At 39.5% G+C, this 27,907-nt stretch overlaps 1 protein-coding gene across 3 annotated transcripts in view; it reads left to right on the top strand.

Annotated features, from left to right (window-relative positions):
• cuedc1b (CUE domain containing 1b) overlaps positions 1-27,907 on the top strand; it is a 42,138-nt gene extending 14,231 nt beyond the window's left edge. For all 3 annotated transcript variants that reach the window (XM_061925503.1, XM_061925501.2, XM_061925502.1), the window contains 7 exons: positions 12-273; positions 2,864-2,926; positions 9,564-9,644; positions 9,752-9,845; positions 10,082-10,140; positions 18,778-18,847; positions 25,820-27,907. In XM_061925503.1, coding sequence (XP_061781487.1) covers positions 12-273; positions 2,864-2,926; positions 9,564-9,644; positions 9,752-9,845; positions 10,082-10,140; positions 18,778-18,847; position 25,820 — 630 coding nt within the window. In that variant the 3' untranslated portion in view covers positions 25,821-27,907. The remainder of the gene's footprint in view (positions 1-11; positions 274-2,863; positions 2,927-9,563; positions 9,645-9,751; positions 9,846-10,081; positions 10,141-18,777; positions 18,848-25,819) is intronic.

Here is a 27,907-nt window from a genome sequence, read left to right as displayed (position 1 = left end):
TGTGTCCATAGCAGAGTACTCGGGGCCATCTCTCCCAGCCTGGTTCATCATCCTCATCTTCAGTCGCAATCAACCACTGGACGGGCCAGTCAAGTTCTCAGTCTGGAGCTGCAAGTACCACTGGTGGCCTCGGTCTCACAGCAGGAGCTACAGAGCAAGACAAGAAACTAAAGCAGTATCTGGAAGATGAGCGCATTGCCCTATTCCTACAGAATGAGGAGTTCATGAGAGAGTTGCAGCGAAACAGGGACTTTCTTGTTGCCTTAGAGAGAGGTATGATTTTATTAGGCCTCATGTGTCTGAACTAGAGATGTCCGATAATATCGGACTGCCGATATTATCAACCGATAAATGCTTTAAAATATAATATCAGAAATTATCGGTATCGGTTTCAGAATTATCGGTATCAGTTTCAAAAAGTAAAATGTATGACTTTTTAAAATGCCGCCGTGTACACGGACGTAGGGAGAAGTACAGAGCGCCAATAAACCTTAAAGGCACTGCCTTTGCGTGCCGGCCCAGTCACATAATATCTGCGGCTTTTCACACACACAAGTGAATGCAATGCATACTTGGTCAACAGCCATACAGGTCACACTGAGGGTGGCCGTATAAACAACTTTAACACTGTTACAAATATGCGCAACACAGAGAACCCACACCAAACAAGAATGACAAACACATTTCGGGAGAACATCCGCACCGTAACACAACATAAACACAACAGAACAAATACCCAGAACCCCTTGCAGCACTAACTCTTCCGGGACGCTGCATAATACACCCCCTGCTACCCCCCACCCCTCACACCTCAACTCCGCCCCCCCCAACCCCGCCCACCTCAACCTCCTCATGCTCTCTCAGGGAGAGCATGTCCCAAATTCCAAGCTGCTCTTTTGAGGCATGTTAAAAAAACAATGCACGTTGAGACTTCAATAATAAATATGGCAGTGCCATGTTGGCATTTTTTTCCATAACTTCAGTTGATTTATTTTGGAAAACCTTGTTACATTGTTTAATGCATCCAGCGGGGCATCACAACAAAATTAGGCATAATAATGTGTTAATTCCACGACTATATATATCGGTATCGGTTGATATTGGAATCGGTAATTAAGAGTTGGACAATATCGGATATCGGCAAAAAAGCCATTATCGGACATCTCTATTCTGAATCAGTGGTATAATATGGGGGAGGTAAATAAGGGTGTTTCTTCTCAAATTGGTGTTTGCACGACTGTATGTGTGATGCAACAAACAAATGTGATACATGCACCAACCTTGACTTAATATGCTCACTTCTGCAATGCCAAGCTAGAAGACAAAAACTACATTCTAAATACATTCAGGCTCTAAAAAGCTAATTACTAGACATGTGAGGGTCACTGAGCGCTACGACCAACAGTTTTGTGGCACTCAACTTCTGGCTGGACATTCTAGGCTGTTCTGTATATTGTTCATGGTTTTTAGGAACACATTTTGTTAATTAGGTAATGTTTTTTTTAATTTAAGTTTAGTTAGCAACTATGACATACATTTCAATCCGAAGTTACACTAAATTACCATATTACTGTGGAACCAGTTTAAAACAACCCAGTTCGTGTCAAGTCCCTGTCCTTCATGTTTTACTTATTTACTAAAAAAAAAACGGTGCCCGCTTAAGCTGACCAACATGCATGGTCAACTACTTGTGTTGGTATGACATTTGAAACCCCACAGGGGTCATTTTTAAAATATGTTGATGTCTTGTAGTATTGGTAACATTATTGGCACATTAAGTGCTTTGCGCCACTACAAACTTAGAACCAGTAAACAGAGCAATTCGGTTTTCCCACATGGTGCAGATGACCCGCGGCCGCTGTCCTTAATTTGTGTTCCACAGCCAAAGCCTGTGTGTATGTCTAAGCAGAAACTGCTCAACCGTATGTGTCAAACTCAAGCCTCTATTTTACTAAACATATTCGTTCTTTTCATTTTGACAAAATAATTGCATGTACTGCAAACATTTTGTGTATTTTAAAGTTAAATCTGATCATGCAAAAAAACATCATATTAACATATATTCCAAACATGCAGCTGAGATAGGCTCCAGCACCCCCCGCGACCCCAAAAGGGACAAGCGGTAGAAAATGGATGGATGGATCTGCTTGGTTTTCTATCAATCTGTACGTAGAAAAATATAATAATCAAATGCATCGGCAATTGTATAATAATACCATGAGGCGATTATACAATTTAAATATTCATATATATTTACTGTTACAAGTGGCTTTAAAGGCAGCCATAACTGCGATGTGGCCCTGAATTAAAACAAGTTTGACACCCCTGCGCTGAACTGCCAATCATGGATGCCAAGAGACGACAGAAAAGCACTCTCAACACTGGATCGCTTTTTGTCCCTGGATTGTCTCGGCAGAAAGTCACGATTGTTTTTGGTTATGTCAACAACCGCTTATGTCGATGTTCTGAAACAGCCAAACTGAGAGCTGTTGATGTGAACGGGTTCCGCTGTACTATACGAATGCAAGGTTTGGGTTAGTAGTATGTGGGTCAGAAAAACATATTGAGGCAAGAGGAGAGTTTAACCCTCAGTGTCAGGCTGTCTGCCCTGTGATGGACTGGTGATCAGTATAGTCCAGTCCACTGTCTCTCCGGCTTAAAAAAGTGTGTTTCTAGTAATACCAAACAGGGGCCGAACCAAATTTTTATTAGTACGAATACCTGTTCACACCCCTTAACTGGAAGTGTTAACTACTGAAGGCGATCACCTTTCTTAAGGGTAACATCCACCTTGTACAATAGAAATGATGTTAATGATTGGTTCATCACATCAGCGATTGTAACATCTGCTCTCTGCTGCTAGATCGCTTGAAGTACGAATCAAAACAAATCAAGCTTGGATCATCGAGCTTGGAAAATTGCACAGGTAAGAACTGAAGGTCACACACATTTCTCTGCCAAGCTGTGTTATTGGGTCTTTGGACTCTGAGATCAACAAGTGTGTGTGTGTGTGTGTGTGTGTGTGTGTGTGTGTGTGTGTGTGTGTGTGTGTGTGTGTGTGTGTGTGTGTGTGTGTGTGTGTGTGTGTGTGTGTGTGTGTGTGTGTGTGTGTGTGTGTGTGTGTGTGTGTGTGTGTGTGTGTGTGTGTGTGTGTGTGTGTGTGTGTGTGTGTGTGTGTGTGTGTGTGTGTGTGTGTGTGTGTGTGTGTGTGTGTGTGTGTGTGTGTGTGTGTGTGTGTGTGTGTGTGTGTGTGTGTGTGTGTGTGTGTGTGTGTGTATACATATACATATACATATATAATGTGTATATGTATGTGTGTATGTATTAGAGATGCGCAGATAGGCAATTATTTCATCCGCAACCGCATCACAAAAGTCGTCATCCATCCACCCGAACCAACAACATTTTATCAAAACCACACCCGCCCGACACCCGCCCGTTGTTATATATCTAATATAGACGATGCAAGGCATTAGTGAGGTTAGAAAGCTTTTGCCTGTTAAAGAAAGGAGACTGATCCAATGCAGCAGAGACATTCAGTGCGTGCCACGCATTAATATCTCTTGGCCACGCATTAGTGGCTAAGAGATATTAATGCGTGATAATATTATTTATCATTATTATAGTATTATTGTCATTTCCATTAAGAAAGTGTTGACTATTGTTGCCAATGCCCTCAGATCAGGAGTGCGTTCCTCACACTTTGTGTGCGCAGTTGCAGCAAGCAGAACGATGCTTTTAAGAAGTTAAAAACATGTTTTAGAAAGACTAGGTCTATATTTTCGTTAGGTAAAAAAAAATTTCTGAATTTATTTCAATGAATATTAACTTGTTAATGTTATAATGCTCAAATAGGGACGAGGGCGGGGTGCACAGTGAAACAGTGAACAATTTCGCGACAAAGATGAACCTTTATTGATTGATCTGCAGCCATGACAAAATATCAGACAATCTCCATTGTCAACGACAGGCAGGAAAATAAAGATAAACACATAGCCTATGTTGTAGGCATAGGCTCATACGTTTTTAAGTTGAAAAAAAAAAAAAAAAAAAAATGTGCCTCATAAGCCTTAGGCTGTCAATCACGCGCACAAACTTAAATTATACAATAACATATATATGTCATCTCTATTTAAACAAAAATAAATTAAATAAATAATAATAATAAATTACCTGCAACTTATTGGCCAAGGCAAATAGCTGAAGGGGGAAAATCAAACCCATCAGACTGCACTTTATCATCAAACTTGAATTATAATGAAAATAGACGGTCGCGACAAACAGAGCAGGCTAAATAGCCTTACATTGTCGCCAATCGGAGATGCGCTTCACTTGAAAGCGAGGCCAAATAATTATTCACACATAGTAGTATATCTCGAATAGAAAAAAAACACAATAAACAACGCAATTGCCTTAATTTCTTTGCATTGTAGTGCGCCCAAACAACACGTAACCATCAAAATTATTCAGCTGACCGAACTCAATATAGGTTAGACATGGGCTTATTTGGTATAGCCTAGGTAACGTAGACTAATTCGTTTAACATATCCAACCGTATGTCGACTTACTTTTTTTTTTGTTAGCACTATGCAGGAATAAAATGGCATCTACAGTGCCAGGATTCATGCGAGAGCGCCTGGCCTCTAAAATGCGCCCTGCTGCGCTGAAGGAGCGCTCACTTGCGCCACTTGTTGCTGGGACGCGGTGCCATCTTTTTCTTTTTTTCTTCTTCTTCTGTTGTGTTGTGCTGCAGTGCCTGATGAATAATTGACTGTTTCAAAGAGTGCTGCTCGTTTTTCGTATGTGGGTAACAACATTTAACTATGTATATATATTTCCGAATTGGTTCAACCGCCGCCCGCCCGCATCTATTTAAAATCTATTTTTACCCGCCCGACCCGTGGTTTATCCGCGGACTCTGCGGTTGTGTCCGCAAACCGCGCATCTCTAGTATGTATATATATGTATGTATGTATGTATATATATACGTATATATGTATGTATATATATATATATATATATATATATATAATGTGTATATATATGTGTGTATGTATATATATATATATATATGCAAGTATGTATGTATGTGTGTGTGTATATATATATATATATATGTATGTGTATGTATATATACATGGGACGGCGTGGCGCAGTGGGAGAATGGCCGTGCGCGACAAGAGGGTCCCTGGTTCAATCCCCACCTAGTACCAACCTCGTCATGTCCGTTGTGTCCTGAGCAAGACACTTCACCCTTGCTCCTGATGGGTGCTGGTTAGCGCCTTGCATGGCAGCTCCCTCCATCAGTGTGTGAATGTGTGTGTGAATGGGTAAATGTGGAAGTAGTGTCAAAGCGCTTTGAGTACCTTGAAGGTAGAAAAGCGCTATACAAGTACAACCCATTTATCATTTATATATATGTGTATATGTATATATATATATATATATGTGTGTGTGTGTGTGTCTATATATATATATAGGTACCGGTATATGTGTATGTATATATATTTGTATATGTGTATGTGTCCTGAGCAAGACACTTCACCCTTGCTCCTGATGGGTGCTGGTTAGCGCCTTGCATGGCAGCTCCCTCCATCAGTGTGTGAATGTGTGTGTGAATGGGTAAATGTGGAAGTAGTGTCAAAGCGCTTTGAGTACCTTGAAGGTAGAAAAGCGCTATACAAGTACAACCCATTTATCATTTATATATATGTGTATATGTATATATATATATATATATATATATATATATGTGTGTGTGTGTGTGTCTATATATATATATAGGTACCGGTATATGTGTATGTATATATATTTGTATATGTGTATGTGTCCTGAGCAAGACACTTCACCCTTGCTCCTGATGGGTGCTGGTTAGCGCCTTGCATGGCAGCTCCCTCCATCAGTGTGTGAATGTGTGTGTGAATGGGTAAAATGTGGAAGTAGTGTCAAAGCGCTTTGAGTACCTTGAAGGTAGAAAAGCGCTATACAAGTACAACCCATTTATCATTTATTATTATATATATTTGTATATATGTATGTGTATGTATACATACATATATATGTGTATATGTATATATATATATATATATATATATATATATATATATATATATATATATATATATATATATATATATATATATATATATATATATATAGGTACCGGTATATGTATATGTGTATATATATTTGTATATATGTATATGTGTATGTATATATATTTGTATATATGTATGTGTATATATGTGTATGTGTATATATTTGTATATGTGTATGTATATATATTTGTATATGTGTATGTATATATATTTGTATATGTGTATATATGTATGTATATTTCTGTGTGTATATATATAATATATATATACACACAGCTTAAGTTGTTCAACAGTCTGGGGTCTCTGTTGTGGTATTTTAGGCTTCATATTGTGTCACACATTTTCAATAGGAGACAGGCCTGGACTACACAGGCAGGCCAGTCTAGTACCCACACTCTTTTACTATGAAGCCACGCTGTTGTAACACATATAGAATGTGGCTTGGCATTGTCTTGCTGAAATAAGCAGGGGCGTCCATGAAAAAGACGTTGCTTGGATGGCAACATATGTTAATCCAAAACCTGTATGAACCTTTCAGCATTAATGGTGCCTTCACAGATGTGTAAGTTACCCATGCCTTGGGCACTAATACACCCCCATACCATCACAGATGCTGTCTTTTGAACTTTGCGCCTATAACAGTCTGGATGGTTCTTTTCCTCTTCGGTCCAGAGGACACAAAGTCCACAGTTTCCAAAAAAAAATTGGAATGTAGACTTGTCAGACCACAGAACACTTTTCCACTTTGCACCAGTCCATCTTAGATGAGTTCAGGCCCAGCAAAGCCGGCGGCGTTTCTGGGTGTTGTTGATAAATGGCTTTTGCTCTGCATAGTAGAGTTTTAACTTGCATTTACAGATGTAGCGACCAACTGTAGTTACTGACAGTGGTTTTCTGAAGTGTTCCTGAGCCCATGTGGTGATGATATCCTTTACATGCTGATGTCGGTTTTTGATGCAGTACCCCCTGAGGGATCGAAGGTCAAGGCCTTGCTGTTTAGTGCAGTGATTTCTCCAGATTCTCTGAACCTTTTGATGATATTACAGACCGTAGATGATGAAATCCCTAAATTTATTGCAATAGCTAGTTGAGAAATGTTGTTCTTAAACTGTTCGATAATTTGCTCACGCATTTGTTCACAAAGTGGTGACCCTCACCCTTTTGAAACATGTTGCAGGCATCAAATTCCAAATGAGCTAATATTTGCAAAAAATAACAAAGTTTCTCAGTTCGAGCGATTAGTATCTTGTCTTTGCAGTATATTCAATTGAATATAAGTTGAAAAGGATTTGCAAGTCATTGTATTCTGTTTTTTTTTTTTTTACGATTTACACAATTTGCCAACTTCACTGGTTTTGGGTATATATATATATACACATGATACATTAAACATAAGTTTCCTACTGCGCTCAAAGAGCAATTTACAATTTTACATATTACATATAGCCTGCCTGAATTTAGGATTAGTTTAAAATATAATAGAAAGCTTTATTGACATAAATTATAAAATTTATGATTGCTGATTTTGGTTTGTGCTTTATGAGAAATACAATAGTTAGTATGAATACTAAAAACCATACTAAGGCTAAAAGTACACAGATAACACATGTAACAAGTAAAGCACGCATTATTTTAAGATTAAACACAAATTAAATTGTGGGAACTTGTTACAAAATTCTGACTTTTTTCTTGCAATAGTTTATGCTACTGGCGGTTTTGACTGCGCTAATATTTGGCCACAAGCCAACCAGCTGTATGCGCATCCACGTATCTATATCGGCACAGCAGGGAAGCTTGTTAACAATACCTGCCACTCTTTAAACTCTGTGCACATCTGTATGCTTGTTATTTAAATGTTTACCTTAGTTTAAATGTATTGCCACTGAGGCGAGGCATGATTTAAAGCAGCGCGGAGCTTCTGTGTTTTATGCGTCACATTTACCATTAGTTTCGAAGCTCAAACACCCCCATATTGTGTCTCATCCACCCTCTTTATTAATAAGTAGAAATGCAGTTTTTTGCCATCTTCCTCTCCACACTGTTTCTGCTTGTATGCGCTCTAGTGTGTGTGAGCTCTGACACACTCAACATGGGTCTCTCCTCAGTATGTCACCGCCGCACGGCAGCATTTGGATGCTAAAAAGTACCGGTATTTTCAAAAGGCAGTATAGTGCAGTTTTTAATTTTTTGGTACCGCTGTACCTTGTTTGAACCGGTATCCTGTACAACCCTAATACTGACTATTGTAAGCTTTTGACTATATATAAGTTGTATCTGCAGTAGGACATGGGCATTAAAGAAATGTGTTATAATTTGCTTTAAATATTGTTGATACCTGCAGAAACCCTTGGGTTCAATATGTGACATGATGCCTTAGCACATCCTGATTACGTAGAAACAGTTGTTTTTTTTATGTATGTGTCTGTCGTATGTATATATTGTATTTACAATATAGCTTTTACACTTAAACTAACTTTTTATATCAAAATTGGATGATAGATAACATGTAAAAAGTAACCGCTGCTTCCCGTTACCCTAAATAAAGTTGCTAAAAATATTTATTACATAAATATTAGGAGTGCAACAATGCACAAAGTTTATGATTCGATATTTTTTGGATACAAAGAAGATACATTTTTTTGCTTTTTTACACTAGAGGAATTACCAACATTTGTTTCAAAACAACGTGTCCTGAATAGGAATGGGTACTGAAACTGTGTTTCTTAAGGGCACCGGTGCCTGCGTACACAGTAGTAAGAAGACTGAAAAAAGAAGTAACTATCGGTGCCTCATTTCAACGCTAAATGAATGCTTTGATACATTCGTGCAGCGATCCAGACAGAGCCACACTGAGTCCGACGCTCTTTTTAAATTGTATTGCTGTACTTAACAGGACAGCAAAGCTAATATCCTTTTTAACGTAATTTGTCTTCATGTGCCAAGTTGGTTGATTTTTTTATATTCTCAATAGAAATAGGTAAATAACTAAATGGTTTGATTACTATAGGTCCAATCACACCCTTATTGAAAATGTATGTTGTATCATTATTCCATCCAGGGCTGTCCAAAATGCGATCCAGTGTCCATTTATAGCCTGCAGCTTGTTTCTTTAGACTGCATATTCTAAAAATGTTATACATTCATTAATTTGATATATTACACTAATTTGCTCCGTCACATATGACATAAATCTGAAATGTGTAAGTTTTGTTCAATTAGTTTAGCATATCTCTCCACCTATGCATTGTTCAATTTTTCTGTATGCTGCCTTGTTAAAAAACAGCTTGGACACCACAATAACAAAAAACAGTTCAAAGAAATAATGTATGACCCAGAATAGATATATTTATTCCCATGATGTGTATGTAAACTTCTGACAAAAACATCTGTAGCTGTGTATTCTAGCCTGCATATCTATAGTATATACAGTAGGATTACAGTGTGTCAGTGTTGTCTTTCCTGCAGGAGAACCATTATCTGCACCTTCATTGGAGGCTGTGTCAGACGATGCACTGTTTAGAGACAAACTCAAACATATGGGCAAATGTACGTATACAGCTTTTTCATAGATATTTACATATGGAGTGGCCTTAATGGTCATTTGATGCCTTTTAAAATGATTTAACCAAATTATTTGTCTGGGTTTTTTTCAGCCACAAGAAAGAAGCTGTTTGAAATTGCCAAAACCTTCTCTGAGAAGACCAAAAGAAGAAAGTCAAAAAGGAGAATGCTTCTAAAGCACCATTCGTATCCTTGTTGTAACTTACATAAACCTCTCATATTGGCGCACTGTATACTATCTATATAGCTGATATACCGAAATGAAATGTTTGTTTTCTAAACTTTGCGATCTACTTATCCACGTATCTGTCCTGTCAGTAGGCCTAGGTCTCATGTTTTGTAATTCACATCAATGAAGCTTCTTATAAAAGAACAGTATTTCTCTTGCAGTATTAACTTTTCTTAATCAAGGTGCCTACCAGATTGGGGACCGCTAATTCCACAGCCAATCTCCTTGACGATGTTGAAGGAAACTCGTGTGGTAAGATATTAAAGTCACATAATACAAAGTTTTTAAGTGATTCTTACTGTAATTTTTTTAGTGAAGGTATCCACCTTTTATAATCGGAAAAAACTCTTAATTTATAAATTCGGAAAGCTGTAGCAATAGTGATGTATTGAACTAGTAAACTGCAACATATAGTCAGTTCCATAAATATTGGGAAATTGACACATTTAAAAAAAACTTTTTCGTTTTATATACAAACCCCGTTTCCATATGAGTTGAGAAATTGTGTTAGATATAAATATAAACGGTATACAATGATTTGCAAATCCTTTTCAACCCATATTCAATTGAATGCACTACAAAGACAAGATATTTGATGTTCAAACTCATAAACTTTTTTTTTTTTTGCAAATAATCATTAACTTAGAATTTCATGGCTGCAACACGTGCCAAAGTAGTTGGGAAAGGGCATGTTCACCACTGTGTTACATGGCCTTTCTTTTTAACAACACTCAGTAAACGTTTGGGAACTGAGGAGACACATTTTTTAAGCTTCTCAGGTGGAATTCTTTCCCATTCTTGCTTGATGTACAGCTTACGTTGTTCAACAGTCCGGGGGTCTCCGTTGTGTTATTTTAGGCTTCATAATGCGCCACACATTTTCAATGGGAGACAGGTCTGGACTACAGGCAGGCCAGTCTAGTACCTGCACTCTTTTACTATGAAGCCACGTTGATGTAACACGTGGCTTGGCATTGTCTTGCTGAAATAAGCAGGGGCGTCCATGGTAACGTTGCTTGGATGGCAACATATGTTGCTCCAAAACCTGTATGTACCTTTCAGCATTAATGGCGCCTTCACAGATGTGTTTGTTACCCATGTCTTGGGCACTAATACACCCCCATACCATCACAGATGCTGGCTTTTCAACTTTGCGTCTATAACAATCCGGATGGTTGTTTTCCTCTTTGGTCCGGAGGACACGACGTCCACATTTTCCTAAAACAATTTGAAATGCGGACTCGTCAGACCACAGAACACTTTTCCACTTTGTATCAGTCCATCTTAGATGAGCTCAAGCCCAGCGAAGCCGACGGCGTTTCTGGGTGTTGTTGAAAACGGTTTTTGCCTTGCATAGGAGAGTTTTAACTTGCACTTACAGATGTAGCGACCAACTGTAGTTACTGACAGTGGGTTTCTTAAGTGTTCCTGAGCCCATGTGGTGATATCCTTTACACACTGATGTCGCTTGTTGATGCAGTACAGCCTGAGGGATCAAAGGTCACAGGCTTAGCTGCTTACATGCAGTGATTTCTCCAGATTCTCTGAACCCTTTGATGATATTACGGACCGTAGATGTTGAAATCCCTCAATTCCTTGCAATAGCTGGTTGAGAAAGGTTTTTCTTAAACTGTTCAACAATTTGCTCACGCATTTGTTGACAAAGTAGTGACCCTCGCCCCATCCTTGTTTGTGAATGACTGAGCATTTCATGGAATCTACTTTTATACCCAATCATGGCACCCACCTGTTCCCAATTTGCTTGTTCACCTGTGGGATGTTCCAAATAAGTGTTTGATGAGCATTCCTCAACTTTATCAGTATTTTTTGCAACCTTTTCCAACTTCTTTGTCACGTGTTGCTGGCATCAAATTCTAAAGTTAATGATTATTTGCACAAAAAAAATGTTTATCAGTTTGAACATCAAATATGTTGTCTTTGTAGCATATTCAACTGAATATGGGTTGAAAATGATTTGCAAATCATTGTATTCTGTTTATATTTACATCTAACACAATTTCCCAACTCATATGGAAACAGGGTTTGACCACCAAGTGGATTTTAAATTAAACAAATGAGATGTGCTTTCACTGCTTACTTTCAGCTTTAATTTAAGTGTATTTACATCCAAATCAGATGAACAGTGGAATGTGTAATGAGACAATTGGCTGCTCAGCTGTTCCATGGTTAGGTGTGTTTTTACCTCTGTATCACATGTACAAGGAGCAGATGATAGGTCTAGGTTTAATTTGAAGTGTGCTATTTGCAATTGGAATATGTTGCTGTTAACTCTCAATATGAAATCCGAAGAGCTTTCGCTGTCAAGCAAGCAGTCATTGGCAAAACAAATCAAAACAAACCCATCAGAGCGATAGCAAAAACATTATGTGTGACCAAATAACTGTTTGGAACGTTTTTAAAAAGAACAAACACACCAGTGAACTCAGTAACACAAAAAACACTGGAAGACCACAGAAAACAACTGCAGTTGACTGGCAAATAATTATTCCCTGGTGAAGAAAAAGCCTGCACAACAGTTGGTCAGATCAAGCATGTCTATCAGAGTCAACAGTCAAGCGAACACACCATAGTAAGGCTGCAGCTAACAATTATTTTTCTATCGATTAATCTATAGATTATTTTTTTCGATTAATCGGTTAATCTATAGATTTTTTTTTTCGATTAATCTATAGATTATTTTTCCTTTTACCGATTATTTTTTTTAGTTAAAATGAAGATGTAAAAATAAATGTAGGCCAGTTTTTTCAAAAGGCATGGCTTTTATTTACAAAAAAAAAAGTATGGCCACTCAGTCAACATTGACAACAACATGACAAAATATTCTGTAACAATGGAAACATTTAAAACTTTTAACATTTAACAAAATTAAAAGTAGCTTATTTGCTTTTTAATGTGCAAATATAAAAGTAAACATCCAGTGCAAATCTTAATATTCTGCAATAGTATAAGCATTTCAAAAGTAAAAGTATTGCTTATTTTGCTTTAAAATGTGCAAAAATAAAGATAAACATCCAATTCAAAAAAGTGCAAAACGGAAATATTCTGTAACAACAGTGTAAACATTTCAACAAAAGTAAAAGTATTGCTTATTTGCTAAAATGTGCAAAAATAAAGATAAACATCCAATACAAAAAAGTGCAAAACGAAATATTCTGTAACAACAGTGTAAACATTTCAACAAAAGTAAAACTTTTGCTTATTTTGCTTAATAACACAACAATGATAGTATGATTAAAGTGAAAGTTAATTGTTTGTTTGTACATAGTATACGTAACTGTTAATGTTGTAAAAGGTATTTGCACAACTAATTAACGTTAGCGTTAAAGAGGAGCGCGTCTTTGTAAACACTGAACAGGCACGCCAAACGCTCCTCTCAGAGCGAAACGGTGCTTTAGTTTATGAATTTACAACGCAGATACAAATGACACATTCATGTTTTTGTGTAATGATGACAACGTATACTCACGCGGACGATTGACTAGTTGATGGTGATGGCAAGAACGCTGCCGTTGTGCTGCTATGATAGGCCATTTCCGCTCGACACAGTGTGCATACAACAACATTATTAGCAGAGGTGGGTAGAGTAGCCAGAAATTGTACTCAAGTAAGAGTACTGTTACTTTAGAGATTTATTACTCAAGTAAAAGTAAGGAGTAGTCACCCAAATATTTACTTGAGTAAAAGTAAAAAGTATGTTGTGAAAAAACTACTCAAGTACTGAGTAACATACACACACATATCACATATATATATATATATATATATATATATATATATATATATATATATATATATATATATATATATTATATATACATACATTGATATATACAGTATATAATTTATATTTATTTATTTTGCCGTTTTTGTTTACATGTTAAAGGTGTTTTAATAATTATACATGCATGTTTAACATATAGATTCCTTTCTTTCATGAAGACACGAATATAAGTTGGTGTATTACCTGATTCTGATAACTTGCATTGATTGTAATCAGACAGTAGTGCTGGTAACGTCCACGTTTTCAAATGGAGGAGAAAAAAAGTTCCTCCTTTCTGTCTAATACCACATGAAAGTGGTTGTTTTTTGGCATCTTATTTGTCCACCTTCCATATTCGTTTTTATACCCTTTACAGGAAATACATTGGCGGCAAACTCCGTAGCTTGCTAGCTTGTTTGCGCTGGCTTTCGGAGACTCTTATTTTGAAAGCGCAGGCGCGATGGAGCGGGACTTTTATTGTGAAGACAGGAACTGTGCAGTCAGTCTTTAGGCTTTTGACGGGGTGTACGGTTGAAATAAAAAAGGGTCTTTTTTCCTTCACACTTTTGATTGATTGATTGATTGATTGGAACTTTTATTAGTAGATTGCACAGTACAGTGCATATTCCGTACAACTGACCACGAAATGGTAACACCCGAATAACTTGTTTCAACTTGTTTAAGTCAGGTCATGTGACCCCTGGCTCTGTTTGATTGGTCCAACGTCACCAGTGACTGCATCTGATTGGTGGAACGAAGTGAAACGTCACCAGTAAGGCAGGCACTTTGAAGGTCTGTCTGACAGACCAAAACAAACAAAGCGTGCATTAACAGATCGATAAAAATTAGTAGCGAGTAGCGAGCTGAATGTAGATAAAAGTAGCGGAGTAAAAGTAGCGTTTCTTCTTAGGCCGTTTATTGAAATACTCCCACACTTTTGACGACTTTTGGCGTGCTTTTTTCCCCTCGCTCGCACCGCTCGCATCGTCTGCTTTGCGCTCCGCCATGACGGTAGTGTGACGTAAATATGCGACGCGTCGACGAACAAAAACGTCCTCGACGTATTTACGTAACCGATGACGTCGATGACGTCGACGCGTCGTTTCAGCCCTACACCATAGTGAACACAGAGGGTTCACCACACGATTTAATGCATTTGTGAGCCTAAAAAACAGGAAGGCCAGATTTGTTTGCTAAACATCTAAAAAAAACTTTACAGTTCTGAAACAATAGCCGATGGTCAGATAAGACAAAAATTTACTTGTTTGCATGTGAAGCATGGTGGTGGTAGTGTCATGGTGTGGGCGTGTATGGCTGCCACTGGAATTGGTTCCCATGTATTATATGTATTTATGAAGTGACTGCTGAAAAAAGCAGCAGAATGAATTCTGAAATGTTTCGGGCAATATTATCTGCTCATATTCAGCCAAATGTTTCAGAACTCATATGATGGTGCTTCAAAGTCCAGATGGAAAATGACCTGACACATATGGCGAAAATACCAAATAGTTTTTTTAAGGCAAATCAGTGGAATGCTAACCAGACCGACATCTAATTGAGCATGCATTTCACTTGCTGAATACCAAATTGAAGAGGAAATGTCCCAAGAACAAGCAAGAACAGAAGACCATTGCAGCAGAAGTCTGACAGAGCATCAGCAGACATGAAACCCGGTGTCTAGTTACATCTTTGCATTCTAGACTATAGGCTGTAAATGGACTGCAAACGATTTGCAGAAGACCGTTGCAGCAGATATAAAATCCGGTGTCTAGTTACTTCTTTGCATTCCAGACTACATGCTGTAATGGACTGCAAACGATTTGCAACATAGTGTTAAAAAGGGAAAATTTAATTTATGATTGGTAATTTGTCCAAATACTTTTGGTCCCTGAAAAACTGGGTGGCACATATCTGTTGTGATACCTACACCAGGGGTGTCAAACGTAAGCCCACGGGCCATATTAGGCCCACCAACAGGTTTAATGTGGCTCGCAAGATCAGTTTGCTAAATATTAAATAAATTGCATTTTTTTTTATGAACAACTGCTGTCCTAAATGTGTCCACTGGATGTCGCAATACCAATTAAAGTAACCCAGTCACACATGACAGTGTTTAAAGATGAAGTGTCAGCTTACTTTAAGCGCCCTCTGGATCGGCTACCGCTCCTCCAATCAGCACAGGTGCAATCAGCTACTCCTGTTGTGGTTGGCAGCAGATGGTGGCAGTATCGACGCACAATATCTTCTTTCATTGTAGATTATCCACTCAACGTATAAAATAACAAAACGGTAAGATGCAAAGACTTAAGTTAACCTGACCATCATCTTTGTAGTTAGAGATCCATGCAGCGTTTTCAATTTGTTGAACACATGCACCATGAACTCCATTGTAAAAATGTGTATCTACATGTATTGTGTTCGCTCTAATTTATTTCAATATACTATGTTCACATTGGTTAAGTTTGTAGTTATGTTACCTTGGTTTCAGCTATGGTGTCATTTTGATAACTGATTTGTTAACATAATTGTATTATCTGAATGATAATAAATGAATGTGTTGTGGCAGTATGCAAATTTCACTAATGCGGCGGATTGAGGAAACCCTCGATTGCTTTTCCAAACGTTTTTAATGAACTGCCAACATGAGTATTCAAAAGAGGAGGTGCTTAAAGTTTAAAGGAGCTATATGTAATAATGTGGCCAGAAATGGTACTGCAATCACGGTCAAAATTATGTAGTCCCCTGTCTCTCTCCTTGAATGAGGTTGCCAGATACGCAGCCGGATCCAGCTCGATTGACTGGGCTATTTCAAGGAACTTCAAACTTCCACTGCCTCTTACTAGGGATTGACGTGCTGGGACCATAATAGTTGAATAGACAAGCGTTTTGTCAATAACAAATCTCTGACCAACACATTTTACACAGAAATTAGGCTATTTTCAGGAAGAAGTATGTCATGCCTGGGTACAATATCACAACAAATGGCAATCATTTGGTTATTAAGTTAAGTTGAAGTACCAATGATTGTCACACACACTAGGTGTGGTGAAATGTGTCCTCTGCATTTGACCCATCCCCTTGTTCACCCCCTGGGAGGTGAGGGGAGCAGTGGGCAGCAGCAGTGGCCGCGCCCGGGAATAATTTTTGGTGATTTAACCCCCAATTCCAACCTTTGATGCTGAGTGCCAAGCAGGGAGGTAATGGGTCCCATTTTTATAGTCTTTGGTATGACTCGGCCGGGGTTTGAATTCACAACCTACTGATCTCAGGGCGGACACTTGAACTACTAGGCCACTGAGTAGGTCAGTGTATTGTCAGTACTATCACTGAGTAGGTCAGTGTATTGTCAGTACTATCAGAAAACAAAGACTTAAACGAACTACAACTAACGCTAGCAATAGTTATACTGGTGAAAATAAGTAGAGTATGCTTACTACGCCCAAAACTAAAGAGGAGACATTTTACCAAGGTAATTAAGAATTATTTTATCATGTGATTTGGCTGTCTCCATATGTTTCACATTGCCATGATGTTAGAACACATTTCCTCAGCATATTAAGAACGAAATAGGCACTGACTCTACCCATATCCACAGTTTTATTTGTCGAAAATATATTTTGCCCTGTCAGTTCAAATACACATTGACATACGGGCATATATTTCCCCCGTTAGCCTGTATTTCAATGTGTCATTGACCAGGCTAGCATGCTAAGCATTACACTAGGAGCTAAGCACCATCACACAAAGCATTCGTTGCACAAACATACTAGCTTTGTTAGACAAGATCATAGACTGTATTGGACAATATACTGTAGTTTACATTTCAAATGTCAATTTCCATTTATAACAAGTAATAACAAAATGTAAATGCCTGACTTACCTATCAAGGAGGAAATTAGCAAGTTGGGCTTCAGATGGAAAAAATCTTCTCCGCCTTCAATCGCCTCCATCGTTCAAAGGCATCCCGATACAAATCCTGGTTTTGTTCCTGGCTTTGTCACAAATAAGTTGAGAATCATAACGAGGCCTTTTAGATTTACTGTGTTCTGACATGTTTAGTAACTTTACCAGTGGCAGTAGCTAGACGAAGATGGCGGTGCGTAACTGGCAACCTAGATGTGACACACTCACAGACTTTCTAATTGGTCAAACTGTGGAGGGCGGGACATTGAAATGAAAACAATAACAAGATTTCGGGGCTGTATCAGCATATCTCGGCTAAACTACCATTATCAGTTATAAAGGAATTCGAAAAGAACATTATTTATCAATGCCTTTTGACATATCAGGGCCATTTAATGACTTGACATGAAATTATTACATATGGCACCTTTATTGGCATTGTAAAAACACTGAAACAAAGTCGAAGTTCATTGTGCTCTTCATGGTGTTTTTGAAAGTGCACCAATTTTTTTCCTCAGAATTTTCAACTACCGTAACTTGAAGTGTTTTGCCAAGAGAATTATTTGTAAGATGTACTTTTTCTGAATGTGCTTGTTCTGTTTTTGGCTAAAGTAAGACACAGAAAAACAATCTGAAGTTGTCTTTATATATTTTTACCGGTAAGTTTTAATGCCATGATTTTACAAGTCCGGCCCGCATGGGAGTAGATTTTCTTAGCTTAAATTAGTTTGACACCCCAGACCTACACCGTTCACCTGATTTGTAGGTAAATATCCTCAAATTAAATGTGAGTGTGCAGACCCAAAAAGATTCAAATTGTGTTGATGTCCCAATATTTATGGACCTGACTGTATTTTCAAACATTTGTTTTGGATTGTCTTTAATCCACAGAGGGTAAATATTAGATTAGCTCACACATCCTGTGCCCTGTGATTGAACCAAAATAAGGTAAGAAAATCAGTGACTTAAAAATGGTCAGGTATTATGAATAGTTCATTGCTAATTTCAAGTTTATCCCATTGTTTTATCCGCTGTAGTGCAGCATCTAATGATCAAAATATGTCAAATTTAGCGCAGAACATTTTAAAACCATCTGCTTAAAATTGTGTTCATTATTACCTGTGTTTGTAAATGTGACATCCTTGAACAAATAACACTTTATTCATGGGAGATTGACATCCTAATGTTCATATGCCTGTGCCCAGAGGAAGAATGTCAATCAAGAAGAGCAGTCACTCAATCGGAGAATGAACAGCAAAGCGAGCCTGACTCATGGTAAGAATCTTTACCCACTCATCCAATGTGCTGCAAATGAGCTTATTATATCATACAGTCTATGGTGCCACATTGTTGCTAATAAAATAAATTCACCGTGGATACATTTTCAAATTTTTCTCAGATATTCTATTTAATGAGGCCGAGGAGAAAATATATAGCAAAATTATATAATTTGGAATGTCCAAAAGCGTAGACACTGCGACTTAGTGTGTTCCGTTAACCTCGGAAGTTGGAAGTCGGAGCTGGGAATTACGTCACAGCTGTATTATGAGCGTTGCAGTTACGAGGTCAGAAATCAAGATAGCCACATCCACGAAAGCTATTCTCGTGCTTGCCTTTTCTAAATACAAGCAACTTTTGGAAAATTATGCACTCTTTCTGCAACCCTCAAACACGGTGGATGAAGAGGAAGCACAGGCGCTATTGATAGGAATGTAGAACGTATAAAACACATGAAAAAAATGTATTTATACTACGGTAACATAACCATAAATTGTGAATCCAAAAAGTATTCACAGCGCTTCACTTTTTCCACATTTTATGTTACAACTCTATTCCAATAATGGCATGTATTCATTTTTGTCCTCAAAATTTGACCCCATAGTGACAATGTAAAATGTTTTTTGTTTTTTAGAGCATTTTGAAATGTATTAGAAATAAAATACTAAGAAATCATATGCACATTAGTATTCACAGCCTTTGCCATGAAGCTCAAAAGTGAGCTCAGGTGCATCCTGTTTCAACTGATCCTCCTTGAAATGTTCCGACAGCTTAATTGGCGTCCACCTGTGGAAAATTCATTTGATTGAACATGATTTGGAAAGGCATGATTTGGGGCAGCACGGTGGAAGAGGGGTTAGTGCATCTGCCTCACAATACGAAGGTCCTGAGTAGTCTTGGGTTCAATCCTGGGCTCGGGATCTTTCTGTGTGGAGTTTGCATGTTCTCCCCGTGACTGCGTGGGTTCCCTCCGGGTACTCCGGCTTCCTCCCACCACCAAAGACATGTACCTGGGGATAAGTTGATTGGAAACACTAAATTGGCCCTAGTGTGTGAATGTGAGTGTGAATGTTGTCTGTCTATCTGTGTTGGCCCTGCGATGAGGTGGCGACTTGTCCAGGGTGTACCCTGCCTTCCGCCCGATTGTAGCTGAGATAGGCTCCAGCGACCCCAAAGGGAATAAGAGGTAGAAAATGGATGGATGATTTGGAAAGGCACACACCTGTCTATACATGAAGGTCCCACGTGCATGGCAGAGCAAACACCAAGCGTGAAGTCAAAGGAATTGTCTGTAGATCGCCGAGACAGGATGGTCTCGAGGCACAAAACAAATATCTGCTGATTTGAAAGTCACAATGAGCACCTGTGGCCTTCATCATCCACAAATGGAAGAAGTTTGGAACCACCAGGACTCTTACAAGAGCTGGCCGGGCATCTAAACTGATGGTCACTGAGCTAGAGCATTCTTTTGTGGAGAGAAGAACCTTCTAGAACAGGGGTCGGCAACCTTTACCACTCAAAGAGCCATTTTGACCCGTTTCACAAATTAAAGAAAGCAATGGGAGCCACAAAACTCTTTTGAAATTTAAAATGAAATAACACTGCATACAAAGTTTTTTTTTTGCTTTGTGCTATGTATAAACCAGGGGTTTCATACACGCGGCCCGGCCGCACCTTAATATGAAAATGTATTGTTGGTGCGGCCCGCAAGTTTTATATGAATGGCGCTTGACAGCGTCATACTTTCCAACCTTCCCAATTTTTCCGGGAGACTACCGAATTTCAGGGCAACTATTCTCTCGAATGTCTGCTGATTTTCACCCAAACAACAATAATAAGGGCGTGCCGTGATGGCACTGCCTTTAGCGCCCTCTACAACCTGTACATACAGCGTGTCAGCCCAGTCACATGTTATATGAGGCTTCTGCAGACGCACATGAGTGACTGCAAGGCATACTTGGTCAACAGCCATACAGGTCACACTGAGGGTGGCCGTATAAACAACTTTAACACTCTTACTAATATGCGCCACACTGTGAACACGCACCAAACAAGAATGACAAACACATTTCGGGAGAACATCTGCACCGTAACACAACATAAACACAACAGAACAAATACCCAGGATCCCATGCATCCCTAACTCTTCCGGGCTACATTATACACCCCGGCTACCACCAAACCCCGCCCCCCCAACCCTGCCCCACACACATCAAAGCCACTCCCCACCCCCTCTCCGTGCGTCGGTTGAGTTGGGGGGGGGCGGGGTTTGGAGGTAGCGGGGGTGTATAATGTAGCCCGGAAGAGTTAGGGATGCAAGGGATTCTGGGTATTTGTTCTGTTGTGTTTATGTTGTGTTACGGTGCGGATGTTCTCCCGAAATGTGTTTGTCATTCTTGTTTGGTGTGGGTTCACAGTGTGGCGCATATTAGTAAGAGTGTTAAAGTTGTTTATACGGCCACCCTCAGTGTGACCTGTATGGCTCTTGACCAAGTATGCCTTGCAGTCACTTACGTGTATAAACAGAGGCCGCATACAACATGTGACTGGGCCGGCACGCAAATAGTATGGTGTAAAAACGGACGCGACGACAGGTTGTAGAGGACGGTAATAAAGGCAGTGCCATCACGGCACGCCCACAATATTGTTGTCCGGGTGAAAATCGGAGAGTATTTGCCCCGGGAGATTTCCGGGAGAACCAAGAAAAGAAACAAGAAACAAGCTCTGCTCCAAAATCAACTCAATAATACTCAACTGAAGTTTGCAGCTGCACACACAGACAAACCAAATACCTTCTGGACAAGCATTGTATGTATGTACAATACAAAGCTTGAGCTATTTTGACAAGAAGTAGGAAAGAAAACTGCAGCAGCTGTCGAGCCTGGTGGTTGTTGCATCATTCTTTGGGGCTATTTTACTGCCAGTGCTAATGATGCACTGTATAAAGTTGATGACGTCATGAAGGAGAAAAACCTGTCAAAGTCAACAGCAAAACAACAGTCCATTCCAAAACCAGTTTTGAGGTGTGTTTGGTCAGGTGTCAACCTGACCAAACACACCTCAAAACTGGTTTTGGAATGGATAAAGCAAACTAACTATACAATTCTGGGATTATCTCTCAAAACCCTTAACCGTAAAAAAAATTGTCACATTTATTTTTGAACTTTTTTTCTGAGTGGTGTGCCATCTACCTCATATGTTCACTTAAAAAAACCACCTGCTGAACAAAGACATGCATTGTTACTCTATATACTATGTAACATTTAAAGGGGTCATATTGTGTTTGGGCAGCACGGTGGAAGAGGGGTTAGTGCATCTGCCTCACAATACGAAGGTCCTGAGTAGTTTGCTCAGGATCTTTCTGTGTGGAGTTTGCATGTTCTCCCCGTGACTGCGTGGGTTCCCTCCGGGTACTCCGGCTTCCTCCCACCTCCAAAGACATGCACCTGGGGATAGGTTGATTGGCAACACTAAATTGGCCCTAGTGTGTGAATGTGAGTGTGAATGTTGTCTGTCTATCTGTGTTGGCCCTGCGATGAGGTGGCAACTTGTCCAGGGTGTACCCCGCCTTCCGCCCGATTGTAGCTGAGATAGGCTCCAGCGCCCCCCGCGACCCCGAAGGGAATAAGCGGTAGAAAATGGATGGATGGATATTGTGTTTGTTTTTTTTACATTTAAAACACTTCCTAACATCTAATGGTGGTTGGTGCTTTGGTCAAAATTTTGCATAGATTTTGTTATACAGACCATCTTTAAGCCGCTTTCTGACTGTCTCTTCAGAATGTGCCGTTTTTTATTTTTTATTTAATTGAATCCTTTGTCACAGTCACATTGTCACAGCTCCACATTAAGGCAAGGCACACAAGAAAATACAACAATAGAAATATAAAAACAATACAAAAATACTAAGTCACAGTAAATAAAACTAGTGTAAACGTGCATTGTAGTGCAACGAGATGTAAACTGGATCAGTCGCTTCAGGTTCATAGTGCAATGAAGGGGGAAGGGTCGGGGTGGGTGTGTGTGTGTGTGCGTGCATGCGTGCGTGTCAGTGTTGGTTTTTGGGTGGGAGGATGGATTTCACAGCCTGATGGAAAAAGCTGTTAGTCTTGTGGTTCTGGATTTGAGGGAGTGTACCTCGAGGGGATGGGGAAGAACAAGGCATATCTGGGGTGTGTGGGGTCAGTGCTCATTTTTTTGGCCTTCTTGTGGAGTCGGCCGGTGTAAATGTCACAGAAGGGGGCAGTGGTGTCTCGATTATTTTCTCTGCTATCCTCACCACCCGCCGCAGGTCCTTCTTATCCTTGACAGTGCAGCTAGTGAACCACACTGTGCAGCAGTAGGTCAGGATGGACTCGATGGAATCTCTATAAAAGTTGACCAGCAGTGGTCGGGGGAGGTCAGCCTGCTTTAACTTTTTGAGGAAGTAAAGACGCTGATGGGCCTTCCTCATCTGATGAGATGTGTGGGTGGACCAGGTGAAGTCGACTGATGTGTATAATCCAAGAAACCAGAAGCTTTCCACCCTCTCAACCTCCTTTTCTTTAATAGAGAGGGTCGGGAGCACAGTCTTCCTGGATTTTCTGAAGTCCACAACTATGTCTTAGGTTTTGGTTGTGTTTAGATCCAGGTTGTTCTGAGAGCACTAATCAGGTGTTTGACCTCCTCCCTGTAAGCTGACTCATCGTTGTTCTTAATCAGTCCTACAACGATTCACGGATAGCATCCTCACATAGGTGTTACTCTGGTCCAGGTGAGTGAGGGTTTTGTGGAGCGGCATCATGACAGAGTCTTCTGTTGACCTGTTTGCCTGGTAGGCAAACTAGTATTAATCCAGGTCAGCAAAGATGGCAGACTTGGAGGAGAGAATGAGTCTCTCATAGCATTTGGTGATGATGGGAGTGAGAGCAACTGGGCGATAGTCGTTCAGGCAGTTTACTGTGTTCTTTTTGGGTATGGTGATGATGACCGCTGATTTAAGGCAGGTGGGAACCACAGACTGTTGTAGCGAGAGGTTGAAGATGTTTGTGAATACATCTGCTAACTGGTCTGCGCAAGCCTTGAACACCCACCCCTGGATGCCATCTGAGGCATTACATTCCTTACATAGACCCTGCGCGGGATGGCTTTGACCTGATGTGGCTGGAGCTGTAGCAGGTTGTTTTCCGCTGGTGGAGCAGGGAGTGTCTGGGTTCCCGTTGTGATGGTCAAAACGGGAAAAGAACTGGTTCAGTGTGTCTGGGAGGTTGCTGTCTGAAGGTATCGTGGCTGTGGTGTTGTTAATGTAGCCAGTCAGGATCTTAATCTTAACCCCCTGCTAGATGTCTCTGCAGTTGTTGTCATTGAAGTGGGCCTTGATGCGCTGCTAGTAGCTGCGCTTGGCGTTCATAATGCCCTTCCTCAGACTTTTTCGTGCCTCTTTGTAATTTTGTGGGTCCACAGATCTGAAGGCAGTATCCTGCGTCTTAAGCAGGGTCTTCACTTCGCTGTTAAGCCACGGTTTCTGGTGGGGAACATGTCAACAGTTCTTGTCTCTGTCACTTTCTCAGTACAGAAATTGTTGTAGTCCAGTACTGCAGATGTGTGTCTGTACAGGTCTGATCCCTCTGCAAAAACCCCCCAATCTGTCACTTCAAAACAGTTGTGCAGGTGGCTTCCTCAGTCCAGACTTTGTAGCTGTTTTTTGTCGGTAGATCAGTGGTTTATACGCAGGGATGAGGGAGAGAGACAGGTGGTCAGAGAGACCCAGATGAGGCAGACGGCTTTGTAAGCGTTGGAGATGTTGCAGTAGACCTGGTCTAAAGTGTTCTTCTCTCTGGTGGGTAAATTCACACATTTGTGGAATTTGGGCAGGACAGATTTCAGGTTGGCGTGGTTAAAATCCCCTGCTACTATAATTACACTGTCTATCTGCACAGATAAATGCTGGTTGATGCAGCAATAATTACTGATGTGAACTCCCCTACACAGTAAAAAAGGTCTGCACAGCAACATCGTAAGTTCAATGTTCGGAGAGCAGTGAGTGCTTTTAACAGTCACGTTGGTACACCATCTGTTGTTGATTTAAACACTTCCTCGTTTGGAGGAAATATAACTGAAGGCAAGGTTGTATTATAAATATCTTCAATATCAAAATATCTTAAATATCAAAACTTCAGGGTTTGATTTTAAATTTCCGGTAGTTATTAGGTTCCAAAATACATAAAAGAGATGCTAAAAGGTAAGAAAAGTTGGTTTTGCATAATATGACCCCTTTAAGAGTACAGTGAAACCCGTTGGCGTTGGCTTACTGATGTCAACATAAGCGGTTGGCGATTTAACCGAAACTGAAACCGAAACAAGGGATATATTTACACATGTACATTCGACTTCGTACAGATATATTGGTGGAATTGGGAATAATATAGGATTTATAAACCTACTGCAGTTTGTGGACATTGTTTTCCCACATTTGTAAAACGAAAAAGGGGGAGTAAATGTGTCTGTTTTCATACATTTTATATTATTGTCTGTAAAGGTTGCTGCAACAATTTATTGGCTTGACTACTATGAAAATAAAGCTGTCGCACATACACCAACTCGTTCTTCGTGGTAGCTATCAATATTTAAAAACATATTTTATAGTTATTGTGGTAGAATCCTGGTTGATTTTGCCATGTTTTTATTTTAAAGTATACTTTGCACTGTTAGTCAATGTGCACGTTTTAATGCTGTTTAACAAGACCATAGTTAAATTGCTGTTGTCGTTTTATGCTGATTAGCGCTAATTAAGTTAACAATATTAAACATATGGGGCCATAAATGGATACATTTTTCAAAGGAATTAGCTCGTTGGATCTCAAATTTTATGTCAACATTTTTTCTATAATAAGACAGGTGAGGGCTGACTTAAACAGGTTTCAATGTTTTTGTTTTTGCTGTTTTTGGACCAGCCATCCAGTGAAAAACAATTGATTTTATGCATTTCAGATCCTGCCATACGCCATTCTAACATGGTTACCTTGGTGACAGCTGAATGACCATTGGTGATGGCCTTGAAGTCTTCACCCAAATACCAGCCAATGTAAAGCTCAACATTTTGTTAGGAACCCCTTCCTTCCATTCAAAGGACAGGAAGTGGAGTCTTCTTCTTTAGGTGGACTGTCAATACATTGTTATGATTACAACATTTATGTATTATAATTGTCAATTTACCATTTTAATTGTAAAGGAAAATATATTCCTGTAGTCATGACTTACTTTTTTTTTTAATAATCTGCTTCCTCCATACTTGCCAACCCTCCCGATTTTTCTGGGAGACTCCCGAATTTCAGTACCCCTCCCGAAAATCTCCCGGGGCAACCATTCTCCCGAATTTCTCCCGATTTTCACCCGGACAACAATATTAAGGGCGTGCCGTGATGGCACTGCCTTTAGCGTCCTCTACTGTGGACGCGTCCGTTTTTTCACCATACAAACAGCGTGCCGGCCCAGTCACGTGTTGTATACGGCTTCTGAATGCACACAAAAGTGACTGCAAGACATACTTGATCAACAACCATACAGGTCACACTGAGGGTGGCCGTATAAATAACTTTAACACTGTTACAAATATGCGCCACACTGTGAACCCACACCAAACAAGAATGACAAACACATTTCGGGAGAACATTTGCGCCGTAACACAACATAAACACAACAGAACAAATACCCAGAATCCCTTGCATCCCTAACTCTTCCGGGCTACACGCCGCCCACCTCAACCCCCCCACTCCCCCCATCTCCCGAATTCGAAGGTCTCAAGGTTGGCAAGTATGGCTTCCTCAAAACCTCTTTTTCGGGGTGCAGTAGCACTAGCTATGACTGTACTTTGGTTATTTTTTCCAGTTGTGTACAGTAGCATTATTGAGTGTTTTAGACTAAGCATCCTCAGGTAAGGCATTATAAATCCAGAACCATGGAGAGTGCCCATTTCTATATCCTAAACCAGTGGTTTTCAAAGTGTAAGGTGGACCTCCCTGAGGTTGTGCTGTGCATCAGGTTGACAAAATAAATACAAGTATCATTTTAAACTTGCTAACCTAATGGATAAGTTGTTGTTTTTACAGTAAGATAAGTGCATTCTTGGAAAGCAGAAAAAAACTGTATTTTTTATGTCAGTGTTGTCTGTCAAGACTGACTTAAATTACCACATTGTGTTTCATGTCCTCCAGGCAATTCACATGGTCCCAAACTTGAAAATCTATGTAGTAAACCGTGTAAGGATTTTAGTTTTTGTTTTGTTCCCCTTATTGTATTTCTTGTTTCAACATTTGTGGGTCCAGAACTATATTTTTCATGTATCAGATTGTTGTGACCGCTGAAGCTGAAACCGGCTAGAAGTAAATCCTAAACCTTGGCAACAAGTTTAGTGGTGGATTGCAAACTGAACAAGCATCTTCGAAGCGGTTGAAAAATTAGGGATGGCTCGATATCCATATTGCAACATAGAATATGCCGATTACGATATGTTTCTCCTTTCTTGTTATATAAATAGATTTGTATGCATGTACAGTACTTTTTTTTAAATAGACATTTCTATAATCAAACTGCAACAAATATTCTGCTCCTCTGAAGAAAAACAAATTATTGAAAATGAAACTCAAATTTTTAAGTTTTAATAAAGCGCTGCATAGTTAAGGGAGACATCTTTCAATAGCGTTTTTACATGGGCACCAGGTGCAGCAGCACCTTTCAAAATAACATTGAAGTGGGATTTTGTAATTACAATTTCAGTGTACAATGATACTCCACACTTCACTGTGGTGTATACCTTAATGACAGCAAAAAAAAAAAAAAATAGATACAACTTAACGTACCATATATTTAACATTAATATTATATTTGGGGCTTTTAAAATCAGATTGGAGGGGATATCAAATGCAGTAAAATTGATTATACCAACCCAGAGTATCGGATTGGACCATCCCGAGTTGAAATGTATCCTGTTGATTGTTTTTCTGATGGTTTGTTTGGAAAGCAATATTGTAGCCTAACTTACAATTAAAGCTAGTGAATAGTTTTTTCTGTTGGTTTGTT

The sequence above is a fragment of the Nerophis lumbriciformis genome, linkage group LG30 (assembly GCF_033978685.3).
Source record: "Nerophis lumbriciformis linkage group LG30, RoL_Nlum_v2.1, whole genome shotgun sequence".
Taxonomy (NCBI): Eukaryota; Metazoa; Chordata; class Actinopteri; order Syngnathiformes; family Syngnathidae; genus Nerophis; species Nerophis lumbriciformis.
Note: the sequence above shows the minus strand (reverse complement) of the source record. Positions and strands in the feature narration are given on the sequence as shown.